Consider the following 27,688-nt stretch of genomic DNA (forward strand, 5'->3'; position numbering starts at 1 on the left):
AAAAGCTCAATGTATTTTATTTCTTTAGCATTCAGTATCTCGTTCACTTATATAAGAAAGTTGGCTCTTCCTAATCTCTTATATACTCGTACACCCTATTACCTTTTTTCCTTCCTTCACCTATTCTGTGATTTCCCTTTATTTTATTCATTAAGAATCAACTTCTTTTTTTTATACCATTCATATTAACATTCACTGTTCCATATTCCTAAATCCGGTGTATGCTCACATTTACTCACAGCTTTCTACTCTCACTACCTTATGCAGTTTGTCTTCATCTGCGGCCCGAGTTTTAGGACGAAATGTAGCGTCTGTGGGGTCGGGGCTTTCTATCTTTATCCTCATTTATCCTCACATTTATTACTGTCGTTTCTGACGCCACTCTAGTATATAATTATGACATTCTATAAGCCTGGACCGAAAAGAGACCATGTCAGCAGTATTTCATCGACGTTCAGAAGACTATCTCCTCCTCCTCCTCCTCCTCCTCCTCCTCCTCCTCCTCCTCCTCCTCCTCCTCCCTCCTCCTCCTCCTCCTCCTCTCCTCCTCAGGCAACCCTCTCATAGCACCTGTGAACCTAATCTTCCATATTTATTCTGGGAGGTCATTAACACTTAATTTACTCTGTTCACCCACTTTTCTTTTTCTTTGCTTCCAAAATGTAATTCACTTGCTGCTTCAGTTTTGCGATTCTCGTAGTCTTTTATCCATTTATATATGAATGTGTTATATAAATTGTTTGTTGTAGATATCAAGTTATTCTTAAACACTTATCACTGTGCAATGCATGACGCATTAACAAAATTACACAATTCCGTCGTAAGTGGTTTCATGTATAATGTATGCAAATCATTTGGAATAGATTAATTGATTGGCTTTACATACTGGCGTTACAACAGCTGTAGTCACTGATGCCGAATTAGTCCCGTACATTAAGAATTGTGTAGATTATAAGCGAATATTCTCATAGAACAAGTGGTTAGACTTGAGTTCAGAAAACATTTATTGGATAGGTCATATATGGGAGCTTCCAACAGCATTTCATGACAAATTATATAAGTAGGGGTTTTATAATCTCTGTAGATGAAGATGCTGAGGATGAGTATGATGTCGTCAACATAATTTGGAGTGTTTTTAAGTTCTAAATAAATTGTTTTAAGTAGCCACCGAACCGCATTGCTAGACACACTGACGACTTAGTTCAAGAAAGCTGTACGGGTACTTGGGGCCCAGAGGAAAATAAAGGGTGAATGAAAGGCCCGAAAGATACGCAACTTTGAAATCGAAAGGTCCCTGTAGTGTTCCGAGGCAGGTTCTTGCGAAAATGGAAGTTTGTTGCTGTCGTGTATTTTTGGTTCTTTCTCTGGACAAATTCAACCGAGTTGGATCAGTTCTTTCGATCCATACATACATACATACATACATACATACATACATATATATATTTATATACATATATATATACACATACATTCATACATAACACGTATAGGTTTGTGTGGCCGTGTAATGAAAATGCAGATTACAGGAAGACGAGAACACACTTTTCCTGTTTATTTTCACCCCACACCAACGGTCCAGAAGTACATTCCTGTGAACAGAGTTTCATAAAGCTTTGGTAATAATATAATGAAGTAAGGAATTGGGTATTTAGCTGTTAAGAACGAACTACTTTAAATCATGGTAAAAAATATTATTGAATTCCCTCTAAGCTAATATCATTAGTTAAACAGTATAATTATATTTATTATATATATATACACATGTATATATAAAATATATATTATATATATATGCATTATAATACATAACTAACTGTATTAGCTTAGAGCTAATATAATAAGAATTTTTGGCAACATAATTCAAAATGAAGGTAAGAAGGCCCCCCTCCAAAAAAAACTATACACGTTGCAACCATATATTTTGGGTACTACTTCTATACAGTAGGAGTGCCCGAAATATATGGTTGCTACGCATATATAGCGTTTTTATGTGCCCTCTTATCTTCGTAGTGTACCGTTGGATTACAGTAAAAGACCTTCACGACTCAAAATAGTTCTTAACATATAATATATATATAAATTTATATATGTATATATATATACTGTGTATATATATATTGTCACGATGTGTTCCAAGTACCTGGTTGTTACACAGCTAATCACAGAATTCAAAAATTTATTTACCTCACTTCAGTCAGATACCTGAAAACTCTACAGTACTCTAAAGGTAACAGTGATCCCTTAAAAAGCTCAGTAATCACGTGAAAAAACAGGCTAAGTTTATGAATAGTGTGAGGTATCAACAAATGAACAAGCAATATACCAAAGCAAAAGGGCATCAATTCATCAAACAACTTTTAACTGTTTCCCTGGTCTTAATTCCCTTCAGCAAAACTAAAGGAACAAAACATGTTTATCCCTTTGCCTTATGCACACAATTAATCGCATTCACTTGTGGTCAATAAATGAAACACTTTTTTAGAAAAAAATTTTAAATACAAAATTTTTTTTTAAATTCAAAATTTATAATTAGAATTCACAGTCTGAAAAAATTTACCATTACTTGAAAAAAATTAATTCTTGAGTTAAATTAGAAAGGTTAATTTATCAAGAAATTAAGTGAATCAAGCATAATTTCAACTATCAGAAATTACTCAAGATTTGAAAAGAAAATCTTAGTAAATGAAAATTAAATCAAGTATGCAATAAGTGAAAATTAAATCAAGTATGCAATGTTAAATTATTAAAAAGTACTTAAATTACTAAGTAAATAAATGTTAAATCACCACTGTAAGAAATGTGAAAAGTTAAGAGATTGCAAACACAAGAACACAAAATACACAAAAGTTTTACCAAAAACAATTTCACTAAGGCAAAATTCCCTTAATATAAGTAAAATTCACTGTACCTTACACAAGCTTGTGAAAACTTTCGCAAAATTTCCCGAAATATAGCTGCTTGAGATTCGCAAAACACACTTTTGATAGGCGTCATTACGAATATATACACTTTCTACTATCTGATCTCAAAAGCTAAAACTAATATCAGTGACTACAAATATTTTACATTAACAATTTCTCTCTTATGAAGAGAGAGAGAGAGCGCCACACGAAAGGGCAAGAGAGAGAGAGAGCGCCACACGAAAGGGCTCTGAAATCAGAATGAGCAAAGTTTAATGATTTCCATCAGGAAGCAAAACCCCCATAGAATTACGTCATTATTAAGGCAAAATGTTTTGGGGCCAAAACTAACGCGTTAGAACAAGACGTGATCAGAGCAATGTAATCTTAAACATGACGCAATTGCCAAGTGCTTAGGTGCAACAACTCTCTTCGTGTTTCTCAAAAAGGTACATGTCTTTACCAGAAATTGTATGCGACGCAGTCAGAGCAGTGTATGTAACGTTGCGAAGTCATTCGTCTTTTTCCCGTATGAGAAAAAATCTTCTCTTATCTCTCGCCTGTCAGCATGTGAATCTGTCTGGAAACAAGCACCCGTCTCAACTCAAAACAAAGCGACTTCGACGACAGCTACCACATTTGGTGTAACTTAAACTCTCTCCCGCTATTATCAAGAAAGATACCTTAATTCTTGTGAGATCTGACATAAGATATTTCAACAATCATTATCATTACGCAGATTGCATTATAACTAGAACAGTAAATATATGAAATTCATGGAAAGATATACATATTACAAGGCAATATCATGTATATATATATATATATATATATATATATATATATATATATATATATATATTTATTTATATATTTATATATATAAAGCATATATATGTATATGTATATATATATATATATAAGTATACCCTATTATAGAAGGTCAGGTCGGGTCATAACCTTTCACACCTGTTGTAAGATCAGTGTCTTAATCAACTATAACTCAAAGATACCATGGTAGTGATGGCTGGCCTGCTCACTGGGTAAGCAATAGCATTATCCAGCTCTCTCTCTCTCTCTCTCTCTCATTATCAACTCACTGAACTGAAGAACAGCAAAACATACACAAAAGTATAATTATCAGTGTTCTAACATGGTAATGGTTGAATCAAAATAGGAATGAAACAATATCACATCCCAGAATTTAACCCACTTAACCAAGTAAGAAGTATAGCATAGTGCTATGCAATCGTTCAACAGTTGGAGTCTTTACAACAAGAGAGTCTAATAAGTCAAACATGACCGTAGTCATGATAAGTCACATTCCCTCCATTCACATTGACCTCTATTCAATACATCTGACGAAAAAGGAAAAACATAAACTTTTAAAATATGGCACAGTAAAAATAATGTGGGATGTTTTCCATTCAAACCAAAAGAAATGCACATAATTAAACATGGTAAAATAAAAAATTAATAAAAATCAAAAGAGAGACAGAAGATAAAAATAAATGGGGAAAAAGATATTCACGCATGGCCATCAATGCAAAGAATCAGTACATGTGGAACAAAGTTGTTAAAACCCATTCAGGTTTTTTGAAAATAAAGTTTCAGCTAACCTCACAGGCAGCCCAAAGTCTTCCAGGAAAGTGGGTCTGAGCACAAGGGAATCTAATCCCGTAATGTCTAACCTGTACTCCAATTGAATTATTCTTACTTTCTATGAAACACCCATGAAAGCGAACAAACGAGTGCGTTTCCATGTACCTTTTCCCAGAATAACTCCAAGATAAATTCTTAGCTAAAAAAAAATATTCATCCTAAATTTTTTCATATATATATAAATATATATATATATATATGTTGCATATATAATATATAATATATATATTATATATAATATATATATATATATACAGTATATATATATATATAAAGTAGCATATATATATATATATATATATATATATTATTATATATATTTTGCTGTAAAGGACACCCTTCTCTAGCCAACTCGTCCTTCAAAAGCTTTGCAGAAGGAAATAAAGTAAATACAACTTTGATGCTTTTAAGAGAAAACAAACGTAAAATGTAAATGGTTTCATTCTCGTTAAAGAAGTACAATAATTTTTCCATCATGCTGCTGACTGACAGGAAGGCTATGGAAAACAATGCCCTTTCGTAAATCTCTTAATTACTGCCCCCTGGACACTCTATTAAACCTGTGACTGCTCTGGAATCATCTGTTCTAGGAACGAAGTCGCTTGAAGACAGAATCCCTGCTGTGGGCCAAGACAAGCCGGTGAAGGGGATTAAAAGCCAAACTGAAAGTTTGGGAGACTCATATGGCCCCAAGTCACCACCATTCATGGTTCACACTTCAGGAGAAGCCGAGAGATGACACAGCCATCTGAGGGGGAGATCAACCCATGAAGTCATAAAGGCAACGACCCCACGACTCCTCAGAACTCGGAGACAGAGCATCTTGGCTGTGGAAACCCGGAAGCAACTCCACGATGCCTGCCTTCGCCTGGGCCATAACCCCGAACATGTGGCCTCCTTGCTTAGCCCAAGTATTTCTTCCAGTGAAAAGCCCCCTAAATTCCTCCAAAGTGCAAATTTCCATGGTAGACTTGACCTCATTATTGCAGTGCATTAATTTAATTTGTTAGTGTTTCCAGTGTCGTGAATCGAGATAACTTGCCACCTTCCGTGCACTTCTCGACTTTTCCTTTGATTACGCTGCTTCTTCCATCAAGTAAACTCGTGCATTCTCCATTGCAGATGGAGACATTTGCTGTGGAATCTTTCTTTTGATTGTGCCCTGCTTGCCGTGGTCTCAAACCACTGCTACCCACCGACAGTGCCATTCAAGTGGATTTCTTCAGCATCATTCAGTTATTTATTTGTTAGTGTAATTTAGTATTCAGCAGGAATCTGTTTACCTGCCTATTTGATTTCCCATTCTTCTGATGTTTGTTTAGTGTAAATATATGTGAATTTAAAGTAAACCTAAGTGTTTACCTGCATCATCTCCCTGTTGAGTAAAACCCTCAGCTCATCTCTTCTTTTATGTTTGCCTGATCCCAAAGTAGTGGTCAGATATGATGATTTCTCATGGTCAATGAATAATTTTCTTGGTAAAATCCTAAAGGTAATTTCCCCCCTCAGAATTCCAATCTCCTTCCCCCGGTAAAAGCATAAGAATATATATGTATATATATAATATAGTGTATATATATATATATATATATATATATATATATATATACATATATATACACATGCATACATACTCACACACGGACACACGTTACGGGTCTTCTCCAAAGTGGGTGGCTGAATTGTGGGTGAACCTGCTGTGCAGATCTTGCACAACATTAGCTGCTTTCTACCTAACACAAGGCTCATGGTTGAAATGATTCCATGTAGAATATTATAACTGTTTCCAATGATTCGTTGGCTCTGGCTTTAGTAATATACTTTTGCCAAGGCCTATCATCAAGAAATAAATTAAACCCTGCTTTTGAATACGTGGTAATTCGTGATGTTATGGTGATAACCCCGTGGGTGGGGTAATGCCGTCAGTGCAACTCATGAAGTGCACTGTAGGCATTACTAAGGTTCTTTGCAGCGTCCCTTCGGCCCCTAGCTGCAACCCTTTTCATTCCTTTTGTAGTACCTCCGTTCGTATTCTCTCTCTTCCATCTTGCTTTCCATCCTCTGCTAACAATGGGTTCATAGTGCAACTGCGAGGTTTTCCTCCTGTTACATCTTTTATAGCTTCTTACCGTTAGTTACATTTCAGCGCTGAATGACCTCATAGGTCCCAGTGCTTGGCCTTTGGCCTAAATTTTGTATTCTGTTCCGTTCTATTATGATGATATTAGCAAGTTTCGACCCTAGGGGCGTTACGTACCCTCCTGAAGGCTGAACCACGATATGTTTATTCTGTCCACTAATATAGGGATCAGGGTTGAGAAGGCCACGTCCCGGGCAGGACTCTGGAAAGTCTAAAGGTAGCGTGCGGTTTGTCACCTGTCAACTGTCTTTGTTGTACAGGTAAAGGATTTGGGAATACTTGGTGTATGATCATATAAAAATTATTTCATTACGTTGTACAACGTACGCTTGATTTTAATGGAGAATTTGGATAGAAGCTTTTCGCAGTTAATGCCAATGACTGAATTTTTTCAGATGCCAATTTTCGTGTAGCACAAATTCTTGGGATTGTTTGTGATTCCTTTGATTTTATGGTAACGTTTTGTTAAAGGTTATATAAAGCTTTGGAAGTGGGTCGTTCTGAAAGCCATGTTTCATCTACCATTATGATCGATGAAGCAAGGGGTGCAGTGTTTGGATAACTGTAGGGACGTGCGTATGATGATTGACACGAAGCTAGTCGTGAAAGCTTTTATTATGCGTAAAGCAAAACACTGAGTGTCTTTGGGTGCACATAGAAGTGGCGATTTACTCAAGTAATCCGAGTTTCTTCGCCTGTAGATGCAGACGCTGACGAACGAATTCATAGAACTCGATGTCCTCCTTCAGAAACCCTTTGATGACTTCTTTCGTCGAGTTGGAAATGGAATTCCGTTGGTGGCTCTCGCCTGCGTTCAGTTTGACGTCACCTTTAGGGGAAAAGAAGAGAGAGATATAGTTTTACTTTTTGTCTGTTCGTCGTCTGAGTGGGCTGTACTGCAGTCTTATGATCGAGTTTTATGTCACCGTTATTATTGTTTTAGAGTTCTTGATTAAGTGTAAAAATGGTGTATTCCACATTTAGATACAAAAAAGTTATTTTTTTAGTTTATATTTTCCAGTTGAGTGGCTTCGGTTTTAATGTATTTTGATTTGGGATTTCTTTCTCGTCTTAGTTCTGTTAGTTATAAAATTTGGCTTTGGTATCATGTCAGTGACTTCCTTTGGTAATATAGTCATTCATGTAATATGCAAATGTTGGTGTTTTATGCTAAAGAGGAATGAAAGCTGCATCCATTCTCTTATAATTCCATTCAATAAAAAATCCCCGATAAGTTGATATTGCATCAAGAAGAAATGTTCTCAAAACTTTGGTAAATTTTTTGATTTCTGTCAAATCTTCAAGGGGATAATTTGAGAATTCTCTCTCTCTCTCTCTCTCTCTCTCTCTATTGACTGAATTTAGCTTTCTTACTTTGTATCTGAACACATCCATTTATTTTAAGAAAATGTAATGTAAGTCCCTCTGTCTCACAGTTAAGCTTGAATTCAACCCTTCGTGCATTATTGACCTTAACTGCAGCATGTTCCTTTATCGGAAAATGGAGTCTTCTCTCGTCGTAAAGCTAGCTTTGAACACACATTCCTATGAGCAGAATAAAGCACAATCGTCTCGTTTGTGATGTAGTTGAATTCGAACCTTCCTTCTTTATTGACCTAAGTTCGGGAGACTCTTTATAGGAATATAATGAAATGTGATTAATTCTATCACACACACACACACACACACACACACACACATTTGAATTGGAGTCTTCCTTAAACATTGACTTATTTTCAAACATCCATTTATCTGAATAGAATGGTACATATTTCTCCCTTGGTTATATACATGTATTTGAACTTGGCCCTTAACTTGAACACGTTCCTTTATACGAATATAATGAAATGTGATTAACTCTCTCTCTCTCTCTCTCTCTCTCTCTCTCTCTCTCTCTCTCTCTCTCTCTCTCTCTCTCTCGTGTCACACACATATTTGAATTCGAATTTTAATTGACTTAGTTTGAGATACATTTATTTAATGAGACTGAGGTTCACATTATTAATTTTATTTATAAAACATGATTCTGTTGTTAGTCTCTAAAATATCACTAGATTTATACAATGTTGTCGTATCGTTCCAGTTTATGACATGGCCTTCGTCTCTCACATGAATAAAAATGCCAGTAGATTGGTTACCAGTTCGTACATTATAACGATGCTGAGAAATCCTTGTGCAACAAGATTTCCCAGTCTGTCCCAGGTACACTTTACCACAGCCTGCACATGGAATACAATGTACACATCCTACGTCACTTTCTTTAGGTTTGTTCGTAATCAAAAAGGTTCTGATTATTGTGATATATTTAAAAACAACGTTTATGTTAAATTTTCTCAGTAATTTAGGGAGATGACAAAGTTCATTGTAATAAGGTAAACATAAAATATTCTCAGTTTTAAACTCCTTCCTAACTGCTGAACCATAAAAACACTTCTTTGCCTTCCTTAATGCATTGTCCAAAAAATAAACCGGGTAACATAACTTTTTACCAATAGCATAGATGGTTAGAATTTCTTCGTCCAGATATTTTGGGTCACATATTATTTTCAGGGCTCTAAGGAACATACTATTAAATACAGATAATTTAATAGATGAATGATGGTTAAAGAAATAATGTACATATCCATCAATTTGGGTAGGTTTACGGTAAACTTTATATTTCAGTAAGTTATTAGATTTAATTATTAATACATAAGAAAAGCAGTACAATTGTTATTGTATTCGTCTTCTATTTTGAATGTAATGGAAGGCACAAGACTATTCAAACGGTCTAAAAATAGCAAAGGGTCTTCATTAAATGGCCAAAGAACTAAAATATCGTCAACATACCTTATCTAGAACAAAGATTATCTGTATATATACTGGGGAATATTCTACTTTCGAAAAATTCCATGTACAAACTGGAAGGTACTGGAGTCAGGGGATTCCCCATAGCCATACCAATTATTTGTTTAAAATACCTGCCATCTACAGTAAAATAGTCGTCCACAATACAAAGCTTAACAAGTTCGATACATGTGTCAGTATTAAAAGGCAAACGACTATCAAGTTTTTCACGCAAAAATACTAAGAAATCTAATATGGGAATCTCAGTAAACAATGAATTCAGTATTGTACTTTTTCTCCTCTCTGTTACCATGATCAGGTCTTGAAATAAAGACGAAAGCTTGGCGTATACGATCTTTCCCTTCAACTTTTCCTGCGAGCGCGTCTTATATTTATATGCCACGGGACCAGTGTGGTATCGGATGAATATTCATTCACTTGAATAGATTAGAATTTAATCATCTCCTTATGTACTTGACTATGAACCTTTTCCTCGACACGTTCTTTTGCGTGAAAGGTTGAAACATGACTGACCACGTATCTATACCGTGTTCTGAAAGTTTATGGATTAAAGTGTGTCTGTTTGTATACCTGAGCTCTCAGGAATATTTCTCACGCCTTTGAAGAATCTCGGTAGATAACCCTCCAGAACGGAGAGAGAAAGCGGCATTTCTTCCAGGAGTCCTACAACACTGTAGTAGCTCTCGACGTGCCTTTTGGCTCGGTAGAGGGCCCAGCGACTTCCAAGTTTTCTGGAGGATGAAAAAATCTTGAATTCATAAAGTTTTGTTGTGGCTCTGTTTGAACTATATTTGTTTGAGCTCACGCTCACTAATTCACGAAGTGAGAGCAGATGCTAAATTAAAGTGAATTACACAGTGCGCTCAAGGGGTTTGAAAGGTCTGCTGGTAGAGTGGCTGACACTGTGGAATGTTTTTGCCAGGGTGGGCCCATCCTGTATGCTGCAATGTAATGTTGATTGTAACCTGGATATTGTCTAGTTTTCCGCATGAGCAACACAACTGCACACACACACATATAGTTAAATATATATATATATATATATATATATATATATATATATATATATATATATATATATATATATATATATATATATATATATATATAAATGGTCACTGCTGTGTCCATCCTGCAACTCCTGAATCTTGGTAAAACTCCTGCTTTTGTAACATACAAGACTTCAGTTGTGTCATTTACCTACACAGAAGGTTCACCAGCAGTTTGTCGAGCCCCCCAAGACTTGTACATGATCCGTAAATTTGGCTTTCCAACGCTGTTGGCCATAGTAAGAACTTCCCCTGCTGTGCACTCAGCACCCTTACCTGCATTCAGGATGATGTCCACAGAAAAATGTGAGCTGGAGACTCATCTCTTGTTCAGGATGAGGGAAGCACTCCGGTCTCTTTGCTTGTATGCAATCGTCCAGTTTTAAGTCAAACCACCAGTTTGGGGGCCTAGGTCGACTTTTTAGGTACCTAAAGAAGAGACAGTTTTATATATATTTGAGTGTTTTTATTTGTATATACATAAATACATACACAAATATGTATGCTATTTGGGCCTATTTCCCCCCTTATGCAATTTTGCAGCTGAAAATGAAGTCACAACTCATAGTCTAGCTTGAAATTATCCATGAACGAAGTAGGTGCAAAGTTAATCTTGAAAAGAGACTTGTCGTTTGAAAATGTATCAAGTAATGGGCTCTACAAGGAATAATTTTGAGGCATTTCTCATGGATATTTAAAAATTTGATTTGAGTTGGAATAGGAGGTTTAGATTAGAGTAACAGTATGAACTAGACACACACGTTGAGTACACATGAAAAGCTGTTTCAATCAGCAACACAAGATTTACAAGGAATGCATCATACATCTAGATAGATGGAGATCTATAATCAATCTAAAAAGGAAAGAGTATCCTCAAAGAGACGAAAGAACAGTATTATCTAATTTCAGATACATAAATATATATATATATATATATATATATTATATATAATTATATATATATATATTTATAATTATATATATATATATATATATATATATATATATATATATATATATATATATATATATATATATATATATATATATATATATATACATAAGACAAAAATCCATGAAGGAAAGAGAAACAATGGAGTGCTGCGAGTAAAGGACTCCATTGTTTTTCTGTCCTTCGTGGATTTTGTCTTTATATACTTATCATGTAACATATTTTCGTCAGGTGACCTCCAGGCATTCTTTTTACCTTTTTTTTATATTTTTACAAAGCTATGTCTGGGCATATTTTGTGTGTAGTTATTAAATTTTTGCTCGTATTGCACGGATCATATTTCACCGCAAACTCATTTATTGCAACAGAACGTGTTTTAGCACCCATATCACCTTACAGTGTTTACGTGGAATTCTTTCCACTGTCTCCATCTTGTATTGCATGGATTCTTGAATTATGCGAGGGTACTATCTCCGTTGTAAAAGATTTCATCAGCGAATTCATAATTTTTGATATTCTTCATATCCAGAGTTGCCTGAACCTTCCACTTCAAACATTCACTATTCACATTTTAGTGAATACGTAGACGCCAGATAACATTTCAGTCACTTCTTTTTTAGTTAGCATAAGTCTGTCTCTTCACAAACCTCTGCGTTCACTGAATCATGTCAGTTCAGGACCGCGCATGCGTAGTATTGTACTGTGTTAAAAGTCTTGGGTAAGGAAATGTTCGATACGACCTCGAGAGAAACAGGTAAACTACAAAGAAGGGAAATTCCATTGCGTCTGATGGTAGATAGAAAATACAGTTTTTGAAGTTAAGATGTAAGTGAAATCGGAAGTTTATTTCCATCTCTCAAGGAGACTTTGAGCCTTTGAATATCTAAACAATCTCCTCGTATTCTGTTCTATATTCTAGACCTGAAAGAAAAATCAGCACGCAGTTAGCACGTTCGTGGTACTCACGCGACTCTCTGCCATCTTGACCTGCTTCTCGTAAAGTAGAATTGACTAATAAATCGTTTTACTGGTTCCCTTACCAGGTTGATCAAGGCCGTCCTCGGGAAGCCTAACCTATTAAAAAAATAAAAAGTAAGAAGACATCCAATATTTTTTTTCAAGTCTCAAAGATCTTTGCCAGTGATCTTAAGGAAAGGATTTGTTAAGGTGCATTTTGCAGTTGGTAAGTACTGATCTACTGCTCCTGTAGTTTAGATTTTGTAACTTCGTTTACATCATTAGTTCCAGATTGAAAGAAATAAGCGTCAGGCTGAAAAAATCTTTGCATGAAAGTTATGTGGAACCTGTGTTAACTCTAGGTAAAATTTTAAAACCATAAAAACTGTTACACATGAATATTCGAATGAACAAGGGTGCTCATAAGTGTGCGTGTGTGTGTGTGTGTCGTCCTTGGGCGAGGAAATGCCCCTTGAATGGCAGATAATTGACTGTCTTAAGGCTAACGGAACCGGTCAGGCAATGCTGTCTTCTGAGGGGTGCAACCTGGACATTGCTGCCTTAGGAAAGGAGAGGAAGGGAGAGAAACGTCAGTGAAGGGTTGTGGACCCCATTGGTGGTGGGAAATGATGCCAACCATGCTTTCACTTACGTTTGGTGTTAGTATATGAAAGTTATTGAATTTTAGCTTCTATTAACTATGTCGTAGGAAAATCACCAAATGGCCGTGGCCAATGGGATTTGTAGACCAACACGCTGCACTGATGTTTCAGTAATCTGCAGAATAATTAAAATACTGAGTTTTTTTTTGTTTTTGTTTTAGAAGAGGAAGCTAGATATTTTTTGACGTAACGGAGTAGAGGTGATAGAGAATTGTGTGCAAGAAGGGGATGAACTGAGTGATTGTGTCTGGTGTACCTGAAAAGTGCAGACCTAGGGAGTGTCTGGTGTACCTGAAAAGTGCAGACCTAGGGAAGCTGTAGCACTTGAAGTGTCAAAAAGAATCTTGGGATAGATGAAAGAGTCCAAGCTGTTTGTTTGAGGACTGCATGAGTAAGATTGTGTGAGGTAGGAGGAAAAGTTGTAATAGTAGGTCTGTATGGACACGGAAAAGGACGAGGTTGAGGAAAAAATGGCTCTGAGAATGTGAGTCTGCCCGTGGCTAGGTTTGGAGATTATAAATTTGGGGGTCATGTTAGGTATTTTAAATGCAAAGGTAGGACAAAAATGGCCGCCGGAGATGGTAGGTACAGAGTTCCTAAAGTAAATGAGAACAGTCTCTCATGCGGAAGTGCAGTTGGAAAGGGGGTGGTTTGTGGAAATACATAGGTCACAAGGAAGGAGATTCGTGAGCATACTCGGGAAATTAAAAATGGGTAGTAAAAGAGTCTGCTAGGTTGTATGTAATTGTAAGATGGGCAGAAGAGCAGATTTACAAAGGTAATAGTGAGAATCGTCCAGGAAGGGGTGGAAGTGGGACTGTAATTTAATAAGTAGGCAAGAATCATTTGAAAAGCATATATAAGGAGAAAATGGATGGAAAAATCGCTTATGGTTAGAGGCATGTGAAAAAAGAATTGTGGGTTTAAATGGAAGGCACTCATATGGAAGATTATAAACGATTTTCCGTTTGCTTTTACTGTGGTCAGTGAAAGATCATTCATTCTGCTGTTCATTCTACGTAGTATATGTAATTGGTTTGACTGGAGATAGTGGGTTCAAAAATCATCCCTTGGTTGACGCAAGTGTACCTAACAGACATGAGCTCCCTCACCAGTGGCAACGTCGACTGGGGTTGCTGGGTCTGTGCTGTGTCGAGGGTTCGCGACCCTACAGTACCAATCCATTTATCACTTATAAATTCCCCTTCGGTGATAATTCTCCATCGGAGATATTCCCGAGGTAGCGTGAATTTGATATTAAGCGACATTTGTAGCTTCATGATTGTATATAAATCACGATATGATAAAAAAATTCATATATATACTGTATATATATATATATACACATGTATATCTAATATATATATATATAGCATATATATATATATATATATATATATATATATATATATATATATATATATATATATATATATATATATACATACATACACATACAGTACATATACATACATATAGTATGTGTGTGCAATGACAAAATGGTAAGACAAAATTCAATATTAAGTTCTTTAACGTTTACATTATCACAAGGTATAACACAAAACCTTTAGAGGACATATGACAATAGACTAGAACACAGGACGACTGTAGATATAAAATAAAAGAACAAAAGTGGAAGTTGGCGTACTGACAATAGAAATAAGCAAATTACAAATAAAACTTCATTTCGAAGCTACTTTTTGGTGGAACTCGTTACCGTGAATAGGCAGACAGGTGGCCAATGTAAAGTGCCAGACACCGCAGGAAAAAAACTTTTTAAACGTATGTTTAAGGAAAAACTTTTTAAACTTATATTTAAAGAGGTTTTTTTCCAACGGTGTCCGGCACTTTACATTAGCCATACATTATCGCTTAATTTCTCTGGTTTTATGGCCAGCGATACAGTAAAAGATACCGTTGGTAATAAAGCAGCATTATTATTAACTGAAGACAGGTTCAGAAAATTGATTATACAGAAGGGTGTTTTTCCATACCTTGTGGTGTTGAAGTAATAAATGTGCCTGTCGAAACATAGAGGTCTCGTCTTCGAACTTTCGAATAGTTTTCTCGTCAAGGCTTTTCTTTCCTCCTCGTTCAGCCAGTGCTTGTTGTAGATTTTGGAATGGCGATGGTGAAATTTGTTTTTCAGGTGCAATCTGTGGAAATATATATTCGGATATGCTTTTATGAAACGAGAGGTTGGAGATGAATGGAGATTTGTGGAAGTGAAAGCACTGGATAGGCAGGAGTAGCAGATTGCATTGCACGGCATTGGAGGCGATGATGATGATGACAATGGTGATAGTTTTAGATAATATCAGGACGAGGAAAAAGAGAGAGGAGAGCAAGTGATGAGAAAATGTGGGTCCTACTTTCAAAGCCCACGAAGCCTGTTTGATGTGGAAGGAAAGAATGCTGTCATCCAGGAATTTGGAAGTGGGTGAAAAACTTCATGGTTTAAGGTAGAAGGGGAGAAGGTTAGTGATTGGACCAGCCAATTTTTTAGGTATTAACACAGTCACAATAAATTCTAGGGGATGAAGGTGCTTGTACAGTAATGTTGCCTCCGGAAAGGAAGAGCTTCTTATCTTACAATTTGAACGCAGGCATTTAAAAGCTGAAGAAGGAAGTATGATAAAGATTAATTTTAAAAACGAAGGAAATTTGATGAAGAGTAATGAAGTATAATGTAAGATCTTTGAAGAATAGGCCTGACCTGAGATGGAGGGATGGAAAAGTACTTAAAACTTTGAAGGGCACACTATCAGATGTTGCTGTTATTCCTGTTGTACGTAAGCATAACTTTTTACCGGTAGTATTTAAATGCAAGACTTACAGTTAACTATTCCAGCAATATTTTCCTATACCTCTCATTTCAAAGGAGATATACTACTATCTACTGATCATTCTTCGATAAGTAAAAGTTGAATTATTTTTTATTCGGTTAGTGGCGCATCACATAGTAACAAAGTTAAATGCTTAGTTGCTAAGGGTTTTATTTAATTTAGTGAGCAATACAGTCTTTAAAAAGTGAGATTCATTAAGTGCACATGGCTTTATTCAGTTTACACCTGGTTTTTCTTACCTGTTAATAATTGTATTGACAGTTGTTGAGCCACATTTTGGAACTCGGTTGTAGATGACCAACCTTGTGTTCTCAGGTGTGACATTCCTGGCCGATGGAATGACCTGGGTATTCAGGTTCTCCTTGACGTACTTCTTATGCACTTGTGGCCTCCCCCCTTCATTTACATATATAGGTAAGGGTAGTATGGGATATTTCTTCAACTTTTCAATTGGTGCCAGTTGTTCGGTATTTTGCCCAGTGGTTTGGTTTGATTGCTTTTGATCCTCTTCGTATTCCTCATCTTCTAATTCTTCTGTCTCTCCCTCCTCATCGTAGTCAATATCTGCTTCTTCTTCATATTCATAATCTTTTCCTCTTTTTGCATCATTACCTGCCAGTCCAAGTTCATTTTCAAGGTTTTCGTCTCTGTCACCAAGTGGATTACTTGAATTTGGTTTATGATTCTCTTTTTGACCGAGTTGGTCTTCCTCTGCATTGTGGCTCAGTGCAAGATCTGTTGATGAATTATGTTCATCAGGGTTAATGTTTTAATGTTGCCAGCTACTTCAGTAGTTGAAAAGGCCCAAGAAGTGATTGTAATCTAACTTTTCGACTTGTGACACTGATTAAAGCATAGTAAAGACCATATAACTTTACAATTCACAAGCATATCTTGGCCCAATTAATTTGACTCATGACTAAGGAGAACTTTAACTTATAAGTTGAGTAATGAACCTGGCATAGTGTTTTTGCTGAAATCCTATTAACAGTATAAAAAAAAAGACCCATTATGTGGAACTGAATATCCATTTTCTTCTTTTCATGAACACATTTTGAGTTACATATAAACTTTTTAGAAAGTAGTGCTCTTTGTATACATAAACACCTGTAACCTTCAGAAGATCTGTTGAATTTGATAGTAAGAGTGAATAGAAGTAAGTAACACTACTATCTAAAAAGTGTAATCTTGAAATATGTTCATAAGAAAATCTCCTATTATCAATTAGGACCCATATGTTTGTCGACTTTTTTATGATTATTTGTCAGAAGGAGGAGGAGGAAGAGTGTAGAAAGTAGTGCTCTTGGCATACATAAACACCTGTAATCTTCAGAAGATCTGTTTAAGTTAATAGCAAGAGCTGATAGAAGCAAAGAGCACTACTATCTAAGAAGTTTACTCTTGAAATGTGAGGAGGAGGAAACATTCTACAGCAAAAGACCTTACCTTTGTACGAACAGTCCAGCATTAAGGCTGTTGTTAAAGAAGGAACCAAACCATTTACAGCCAGTAGGTGATGGTTAAAACAATTTAAGCTTCGGTTTAACATGAAAAACCTCAAAATAACAGGAAAAGCAGCACCTGCCAAGCAAGAGGCTGTCAACGCATCTTGTGCTAAGGTTAAGAAACTTATCTGAGATGGTGGGCTGTGATACCAGGTAGGTGCTCAGTTGCCACAGAACAGGCTTCTTTTTGGAAGGAAATGCCGAGCAGGACCTACAGTATATCCATCAAAGTATGAAACAGGCACCAGGCTTTGTGCTTAGTTACAACAAAACTGGCTTCTTCTGGAAGAAAATGCCTAGCAGGGCCTTTATCCATCAAAGTGTGAAACAACATGACTGGTGACATGTGGCAATGCGGCTGGGTATAAAGCCTGGTGTTGTATACTGAGTGGAAAATCCCAGTGCTCTTAAGAATAAGAACCAGAGGCTACCTCCTGTTTACTGACAATACAGCACCAAGGCATGGATTACATGCTGTGTGCACAGTGGTTCCATGAATGCTTTACCTATAAAGTCAAAGAGTTATTTAGAGAAGGAAGGCCTGCCTTTCAAAGTCCTCTTAAAAACTGGTCATGCTCCTTGCCATCCTCAATTCACTGCCATTGAAGACATAGGTGTACAGGTCATGTTTTTGCTTCTCAAAACGACAGCACTTCTCTAGCCTCTTGACCAAGGCATCAGGCCTCTTCTGGAAGAAAATTCCAAGCAGGACTTATATCCATCAATGTGTGAAATATGCACCAGGCTTTGTGTTCATTTGCAACCAAACAGGCTTCTTCTAGAAGACAATGTTCACCTGGAACTTTACTCACCTAAGTGTGAAACAACATGGAAGGATAGGCTGACTATGGTGGTATGTGGCAATGTGACTAGGCATATGATAAAGTCTGGTGGTGTATACTGAGTGAAAAATCCCTGTGCTCTTGAGAATAGGAACAAGAGGCTAATTCTTGTTTACTGACAATACAACACCTAGGCATGGGTCACTTCAGTGCTGTTTACACAGTGGTTCCATGAGTTATTTAGAGAAGGAATACCTGCCTTTCAAAGTCCTCTTAATAACGGACAGTGCTCCGTGCCATCCTCAGTTCACTGCCATTGAAGACCTAGGTGTACAGGTCATATTTTGCCTCCCAACACGACAGCACTTCTCTAATCTCTTGACCAAGGCATCATTTGCTCTGTCGAGGTTACCTCCACTCAGCAGGTTTTTAATTTGATCTACATGGCTATCAGTGCTGACCCCAATGCAAATGTCGGGGACTGCTGGAAAGCATTCACCATTGTGGGTGCAATGTTTTATCCAGGGAGCAGTGGATGACTTGATACTAGAATTGGTGAATGCTTGATGGTATAGTCTGTGGAGTAGGGCTGTGAATGACTGAAAGGCCTTCCTGGTTATTGATGGCGAGGTGGAGAAGGTTGCTGATTTGGCAAGACGTTGGTGGTCATGGAGTGGGGGATATGATCAGTGATGATGTCGTCGAGCATCGTGAAGAGGATGTCAAATTGATGAGCAAGGAGCTGGAAGATCTGATTAAATCAACTATATCACAGGAAGAAAATGCATCAGAAAGTGAAGTTCAACCTCTGAAATGGACACTGGAGAAGATGAGCAAAGAATTCAGATGGCTGAAGGTAGAAGAAAGGGTCTTGGAACATGTTAGGGGTCTACTTTTTTTTTTTTTTATTAAAACTGTACCAATATATTTTGAACGTGTTGAGGTTCTACTTTCATTACCAAAACAGTACCAAAGCTTTTGAACCAGCACTTGTCTGCTTTGTTACGTGCAGATGCTTTTGGTAGCCATTATTGCAAACCTTTAGTAGGTGGACATGCAAAGCAACTTTGTGCCCTGTGTGAGTTGATCTATGGTCTCCCAAATGATTTTGTATTGTTTGGCAGAGGCTTGGTTATCCTCAGGAATTGTTTCCAAATGGTTCCATAATCACTTTCGTAAAGAGTTTGTTCGTCATCAGACACAACCTTGGAATTGCTAGACATTGGATTAAGGCATTGCTTCTCATAGAGAATGAGCCTGGGTATCTTACCACAACTCCAGTGGTTGGTGATGAAGGTCGTATGAGGGTCATGCTTTTGCCTCCTAATGTATGACTGCATTCATCCAGTGGACCAAGGTATTATTGTTGCAACCAGATGGTTGTACTGGAGGGAGTTCCTAGATAAGGTGATGGTGGTGTTCAAGTACAACGAGGAGAAGGAGCAAGGCTGGGATACATGGGGGAGTGGACTCGGGAGAATCTGCAAAAGTATTAGGTGAAATCTGCCCTTGACAACTTATCACATGCTTGGAAGGACGACGTCACCATACAGACGTTACCGTACAGACCTTAGAGCGCGCATGGAACTACATCCTGGTGGGGGAAGTAGGTCTTATTTACTTAAGGCTTCCACTTGAAAGACTCTTCCACTTGGCTGACTTTTGTGTTATAAAGGATGACTTGCGAGAGTGGCTAGACGATAATTGTGCAGTCTGGGGTTCCAGCTGTTGTCGACCGTAAAGCTTTCCCCAGGGTCTTGGAGTTTGCAGCGAGTAATGACTGTAAAGCAGAATAATATTTGTCGGAATACCCTCGACAGCGGCTTCAGACCCCTGATCCCCTGGCACCCAAGCCCATCGTCATCCACTTTGGTAACTCGATCGCTTGGCTCAGAAACGTAGGCGAATGCTTTGGTGCCCTTTGGTGACGTGCCAGGTTCAAACAGCAAGGACTCGGATATTTCTCTACCGCCACTTAAAGAAAGGACCTGTAGGCATCTCAGGGACTCTGCTGACCAGTTCGCCTCTTCATGAACTCTACAAGGTACAGGACCTCGACGGTACAGCGGCGTTGGAGGAGGGGAGGATTTGTAAACCTCCTCAAAAGATTTTAAAAGTGTGACCATTGTATGCAGTTTTGTCATCACACACTGGTAAGCGAGAGAGAAAATGTTTTCTTTTTATTTTTGAAGTGTATTTTTTATTGTGTGTAGACGTTAATATATTTTTAAGAGAGAAAAGTTTGGTTTTTATTTAACTTTAATTTTTTTCGTGTGTAAACGTTACTGTATTTTTAAAGAGACAGAATAGGAAAAAAGTGGAAACTGTGTAGCAAAACTAATGTACAGTACATTAGTGTGCTATACCGTATGTAGTAGTGTGTGTTTATAATCATAATCATATTTATACATCATACTTATATTTATGATCTTATTTGCTTACAGTTATATTATAGTCATTTATTATTATTACTACTACTACTACTACTACTACTACTACTACTACTACTACTACTACTACTAATAATAATAATAATAATAATAATAATAATAGTGTTTAGGGTTATGTGGTATTGACAGGGAAGTTGGGGGGTGGGTGGCGTAAGCACTGTTTTATTATGTCCCTCAGTTTCAGCTATTAGGGAGGGCATTGGATGTATTAATCTAGATATGAGAAATATATAATATATATATATATATATATATATATATATATATATATATATATATATATATATATATATATATATATATATATATATATATACATACATGTGTGTATACATACATACATATACATATACAAATACACACATACATACTTACCGAGTCAGTACCCTATGAACGTTTTACGTGCATAGCTTGGTATTACACCAGCGAGCGATAACGAAAACTAATCACCTGAGTTTTTGTCGAGATTCAGTAGAATCTTGGAATCGTTCGTCTGTGCCGACAGGCGGACACGACTTCCGTCGAAGCTGTTCAAATTATTTGAAGCCACAAAACGTATCCTCTTCATCTCTCCCCTCATTTTGAAATGGACCAAAGAGCACCCTATGACGAGCGCAACGAAGTATTTGAGAGTTAGCTTTCGGGTTGATTTGAAAGCTCCTTTTATTCTAGAAAACCTTTGTGGTATCGGCCACTTGAAGGTCGTCATTGTACCTTTTTCGATCGTTAAGTTACAACGAAACCTTTGGTCATGTTAAATTTGTTTTGTTCCTTTCACTGTGTGTGTGTGCGTGTGTGCATAAACGGATATTTCCCAATGGAACACTTGGCTTGTTTCTTTACTTTATAAGAGCGATCTTATGGCTAATCCCGGTTATATCCAGAACCAGCTTTGATGTTTGATGAAAGCAAATGCTATATATTTTAGTTATAAACGTCTTCACAGTAGATTTTGCGTTTTCCCAGCAGGGTTTCCCACAACTGACTGACAGTCCAGCTGGTTTGGATTTGAACTCGGCAAGTGTACCACAGGTGTTTCCAATATGTAAAACACCTCAGTTAATCTTGTGGAATAATTACTTAAAATAACCAAAATTTCACATTTTTTGTCCAACGATTCAAAGTAGGAAAGCAAAGGTTAGTTTGGTTCTCAGGTTGACATCTATCGTCTACAGATGTCGTTAACAGTACAAATCATTTAAGCCTGATCTCACGCGGTTCAAATTTTAGTTGGGCAAGATGCCAGTATGACAAATTTCTCGTCTCTCTGAAGTCTTGAGCACAGACACCTTAAAAATAGTTCATCAGCAATTTCCAACCTGATACCCGCGAGCACCATCGTAGTCTTGTGATCAGGCAGCACTTTGGGTAAAATCGTGCTTGCATGCACCAACTCTTTACAGGCATAAGGTGACCAAGATAGCTCTCAAGTGCTCTGTTGTCGTTTAGTTTTGACCTATGTTAACTTGTTTTTTTTTTCGGGTTACCGCAGAGTAAGAAGTGTAAACCTGACAACTTGTTCAAGGCACGCTGAACATAACATTGATGAGTTTCCCTGGACAATCTTCATTTAGGTGGACCATCCAGATTCTGGATGATTTGACCCCTTAAGTTGAGGGAACTATTAATTTTACAAAAATAGTAAATTTTTGAAGTATAGTGCAGTGCTAGAGAGAGAGAGAGAAGAGAGAGAGAGAGAGAGAGAGAGAGAGAGAGAGAGAGAGAGCAGGTATTACACCTTGCTGTTTACTGTCCGTTTCGTTTTCTACCGAATCCTCTTATTATTTGCCTTTTAACTCCCAGCTGCCAGCTGCATTTTACTTTTTTTTTTATCTGTATCACTGCACACTTATGTACAATGTAAATATTGAAACACTGTACACAATAAACTACCTGCCCAAATAAAAAAATGTGATAGGGAGAAGGTACTTTATTTTGTCGAGTTAACCAAGATATTAATTTTAAGTTCTTTTTGAATGCATTTCGGATTTTGTTTTTGGGATTTTTTCCGCTGACGCGTGCAGCTCCTGGGAGGCCATCTCCGAGCCATTAACCGCTTGTGACTAATGCCCGTGCTATGGCTACCATAGTTTTCTTCTTGCGAGGTATTTTTGTGAGGCATTCGTGATGTTTAACGCTGTACATCCGTGGAATAAGTGCGCTTTAGTTTTAGTCCGAAACGATGAAGACCCATGTTAAAACATAAATTAATTGTGGTCATTTTTACTTCAATATCTTGAATAATGAAGGCAGATATTGTCATACGACGCTCGTTGTTGCGCTCATTCATATGTTTCGGTAGAGAGTGTACTTTCAGTATCTTACTTTCACTCATTTTGTTACCAAAAAGTGTAATTAGGTACAATCAGCTTTAATTTTGTAAGAAATCAAGGCTTTAACAATGCTGTCTGACATGAACCCCGGGCTTTAGGACCAGACGTAGTTCGTGATGAAGAGCTGAGGTGCTGAGCGAGGATACCCACAGCTGCATGTCTGCAATGAGGAACAGAATATTCTTTAAACGGAAGTTCATGAACATTAAAACCCATATTCCGTCGGAGGTGATGTGTTTCTTCAAAGGTTTTCTCCCTAGCAGAGCTAGACCTTTAATGCCTATAAAGCTATCACAGCCTCATCAAACAGACTACCAGTGTCTACTGCAGTCTTCATTTATTCTCTTGATGCTTTCTACGTTATTCTCAACTTGTGTAAAACCTTTTCCCAATGTGACATGTGGCACATCTCTCATGGAAAGCGCTGATTTTGGCCTTGACGGAGTTGTTCCGATTTCCCCTACTTTTCTCTAATCTACGCAACAACTTTTTTTGCGCCTTATGAAATGGGACGGTGAAGTAGCTACATTATTTCGCTATAGCAATGATCAGCAGTGAGCTTTAAGACACCAAGCTAAGACGTGTACCTGTGGTTTGCGTGGATCGGTAGCTAAATTCGCTCAGTAAGGCTATCCTGAAGATGAAAAGACATAATCATCTCCAGAGCAGGAAGGAGTGAGGAAAAAAAAAAATATTGTGTTGCCTTGCTCACCATACATGAAGGTAGAAAAGCTTGCCATACAAGGAAGCGGACGCATGCTACCTTTGATGGAATTTAAAAAAAAATTATATACTGTGCAAAATATTTTTCATACGTCTTAAAATCATGCTTAGCACTTTAATGAGCGTAAATCTCTCCGGTAGAAGAATGTACAAAAAGCAGTACATTTCATCAGCATATAAAGAATTCAACCTCGTCATTATGAAAATCTTAGTGTTGCTAGCTTAAATGAAGAGAAAGTAGGGTAAATGACCATATTGCAATGACAATTTTTAATGTTTAAAAGACTATGCTGTCGCCACTGTGTTTGCACCTGGGCGCACTTACTTACTTGATATTGATGTAATATATTTGGAATGTAGTTGGAAGAAGACAATAAACACCGACGAGCTTGAACCATGTTTACCCAAACCTCCGTATATTACATGGTGTCAGGTGTCAAGAACCTGCAGGAGAAGGCCTCTACAACTGATGTCCAGGAGGTAGTGTGTGTGTGTGTGTGTGTGTGTGTGTGTGTGTGTGTGTGTGTGTGTGTGTGTGTGTGTGTGTTTTTTTTTTTTTTTTTTTTTTTTTAGATTGAAGCTGAGATCGGCTTGTTTATGCCGACACTGTTGCCGGAACTGCCGCCGCTGCTGGGCGAGGCTGTGTAGGCTGGTCAAGCCTTGAACCACGACTGCTGACTTTGCTGAACGAGATGACTTCCCGAGAAGGGCGACTTCCAGGCCCATTCGATTTATCTGGCAATAAAGCTGTCAACTGGAGGAGGTACCTGGAAGATTTCCAGATTTATCTGGTTAGCTCGGAGAAAGAAGAAAAACAAGAGTGTGTGAAAATCACTCTCCTTTTGGACTGTGGTGGTAGGAGCTTAGTGGACATTTTCAATACATTCTCCTTCGAGAATGAGGATGAGAAGAAACGTTATAACACTGTGGTTGAGAAGTTAGGCTCTTGTTTTGAGCCTAAGCAGTACATTACTTATGAAAGGTATATGTTTTTTACTGGAGTTCAGAATGTAGATGAAAATATTGCTGAGTGTGTTACTGACTTAAATATTAAAGCTAAAAATTGTAGTTTTGGAAATTTGTATGAGGAAATGATCAGAGACAAGGTTATTTGTGGAGCAGCTTCGAGGTAGGCTACTAAGACAAGGTGATGTATCGTTGGATCAAGTTCTTGAGATATGTACGTCTCATGAAGCAAGTGAAAGACAATTGAAAGAAATTGAAAGATCTAAATAGTTTTACTAAGAGTAATGATGTATCAATTAGTTTTGTAAACTCAATGCTTGAGCATAAGAAAGGCAGTTCTGTTGTAGGTGAATGTAAGTATTGTGGTTATAAACATGTATTTGGAAAAAGTCATTGTCCAGCAGCTAATACTGTAAGCATTGTACTAAGTGTGGATCTCAAGAACATTTTAGAAAAATGAAGTATTCAGACATGGAAATGTTACTTAACAAGGCATATAAAATGGTAGTAACCCTTACCTTAGTGTGCTGCATTACAGAAGTACACACGTAATAGGAAGTGTTAGTCTGCTCAATTACTCTTTGGCAGAAGAAAATGCACAACACTCCCATCTGTTCCAAAACTCTTACCCCTGAAGCTCAAGATCCAACACGAGTTTCAGAAATGCCAAAGAATAATCAGGAGGTGGAAAAGAATCACTCTGATAAGAATGCAAGGGCTCTTCCTGAGTTAGAAGAAGGAAGTGCACTGTAGTTAGAATGAAGGATACAAATAATAAAAGTGAGTGGAAAAAAGCTATGGTAGTGGCACCAAGGTCTTATGTAGTTCAAGATGGATCTGGTCAGATGTACAGTATAGCTGAAATCATCAACAATTAGTAAAAACTCCTGAGAGGATGGCACCTCTAGTTAAAGGTAATTTGCTTGATGATGACATTCATGTGTCTGAAGAAGGTGGGCTTAATGAGCAAGACACCTGTTCTGAAGTAAGGGTTCCCCTATCAGGCTATTGCACCTAGTGTTAATTTGTTAGCATAGGGTTTCAATACAGAATAAGGTACTGTAAAGAACAGAGTGTATTTTGTAAGAGTTGTCCTGAATGAAATCACAATAGGAGTGTTAGAATATGATTTTAATACAGTACAATGTACTATAAAGAAGTGAGTTTATTTAATTTGTCGTGGATGGAATTACAATACAGCATATGATTTAGTTCATGAAGTGATATTATGTTATTTGATATTTAACTTTGGAAAGAGAAAGGGAGATGTAAAGATATCTTGTGGATGTTTAAAAGACTATGCTTGGCGCACCTACTTGATGTAGTATACTTGGAACGCCCCTCTTGGAAGATACTAATAAACAGAGGCAAGCTTGAACCTTGTTTACCTAAACGTTTCTCCATATATTACACTTAGGACAAAGTTTATCCTGTGCCTAATTTTGTCGTACAATTGCAAAATAATCATACCGTCGAAATCACGGGCAGTGTAGATTTTTATTTAATGATCTTGTATAGATGAAAAAGAACGAAAAATTATGTTCGTCGCTTTGAATACTTAGTGAGCATCCATAGCTGTATATAAAACGTACAAGGAAGCATTTGGAGGTCCGAACAGCGCATGCGCTTGATTACCATAGCAGATTGCGGATGCTTCTTGATTTTTTCTTTTAATACTTTACAGTGGGAGCCGCCCTTTGTCGGATCACGACACAGCTCCCTAGTCCCAATGCTAGGGAACTTTGAATATGTCTATGCCGAATTATGATATGCAGTTGAACAGGATATGCTAAAGTACGCGATTTTGAAGTATTCCGGACAGCGAACCTGTGAAACAAGACGCTCTCACTTCTGTGGTTTTGTAGTACAGTATTTATCACATGTCCAGTAACTTTGAACCTTAGCCGAGAATAATCACAAACGATAAAAAACAATGAGTAAAGACCGTCAACTATGGCGCCTTCATAGCTCAGTGGCTAGAGCGCTGGTCTAGTAAACCAGAGGCCGGGAGTTCGATCCTCCCTGAAGGCACGGTGTGCTTCTGTGAGGAAGCCTTTTAAAATTTTGCATTTTAGCTGTTTCCGAGATGCATTACTCATTTTAGACGCTGTCGATATTCGATTACTCTATGTTCGGAGAAAGGTAACCCTTACTGTGTATCGTTATAGAAATGAACCATATGCCAACGAGTATGAAAAACTGTCCTCACGGAGCAATTTGATTCATTGTTTCCCTCTTTAGATTCGTGGGCGCACAAACATTTTGCTAGCATTTCGTTACATAAAACTCGATTGTCATCCAAAACCATAATACGCAGTTTGTTTCAGCATGTGCCAGTTATTGAAGTAAATATTACTCAAATTTAAAAGGTTATTGAGGGACCAAAATCGAGTGGCAGGGCGGGCTAAAGTAGATTAATACAGTTTTACCAAATGTAGAAAACTCATGGTATATAAATTATGTAGAACTGGGATTTTGAAAGAACTCCTGCACGATCCAAAGCGATTCGAGTCATGGTAGAGCGAAGAAAAGTTGTCCTGTTTATGAAAAGCAGTTTAGTTGCATTCAAATCGTCCGTTTGGTGCTACATTTTTTTGCTATGTTATATTTTTGTGTGTACTTTCACGTGTGAGAGAACGGTATTCGTGTATTGGGGTAATAATTGAATGATCAAGTGCGACTTGGTCGTCAAAGATTTGTAAGATTAGCATCATGGTCGTCAATGGTTTGTGTATAGTTAGTATCAAGGCATGTTTGTAAATTTCAGTGAGGCCGTTTATATCATTAGCGAAAATAAGTCGATGTTTCATGATCTCAACCTTTCCATAGATGCAGTCTCTGTCCCTATTCCTCTCCCGCAACGTTTTTTTTTAAATTTTTCTAATCCATGATGTTGTTACCAACGTTCTTG

The 27,688-nt window shown here is 37.3% G+C and overlaps 1 protein-coding gene, 1 long non-coding RNA gene and 1 other non-coding gene across 3 annotated transcripts in view; 2 read left to right on the top strand and 1 right to left on the bottom strand.

The window, feature by feature from the left end:
* Nucleotides 1–27,688, top strand: part of LOC136827178 (uncharacterized) — a 145,652-nt gene that overhangs the window by 46,287 nt on the left and 71,677 nt on the right. The window lies entirely within an intron of this gene.
* Nucleotides 7,305–21,599, bottom strand: LOC136827175 (uronyl 2-sulfotransferase-like). Its single transcript, XM_067084946.1, has 7 exons — nucleotides 21,206–21,599; nucleotides 16,258–16,753; nucleotides 15,167–15,328; nucleotides 12,520–12,627; nucleotides 10,878–11,030; nucleotides 10,123–10,283; nucleotides 7,305–7,534 (listed from the first exon to the last, which is right to left on the bottom strand). Exons 1-7 carry the CDS (start codon nucleotides 21,462–21,464, stop codon nucleotides 7,374–7,376), a joined length of 1,500 nt encoding a protein of 499 aa, XP_066941047.1. The 5' UTR covers nucleotides 21,465–21,599; the 3' UTR covers nucleotides 7,305–7,373.
* On the top strand, nucleotides 26,736–26,808 carry TRNAT-AGU (transfer RNA threonine (anticodon AGU)). Its single transcript has one exon. It is a non-coding gene; the product is annotated as a tRNA-Thr (tRNA).

Source organism: Macrobrachium rosenbergii, chromosome 3, assembly GCF_040412425.1.
Source record: "Macrobrachium rosenbergii isolate ZJJX-2024 chromosome 3, ASM4041242v1, whole genome shotgun sequence".
NCBI classification, from domain to species: domain Eukaryota; kingdom Metazoa; phylum Arthropoda; class Malacostraca; order Decapoda; family Palaemonidae; genus Macrobrachium; species Macrobrachium rosenbergii.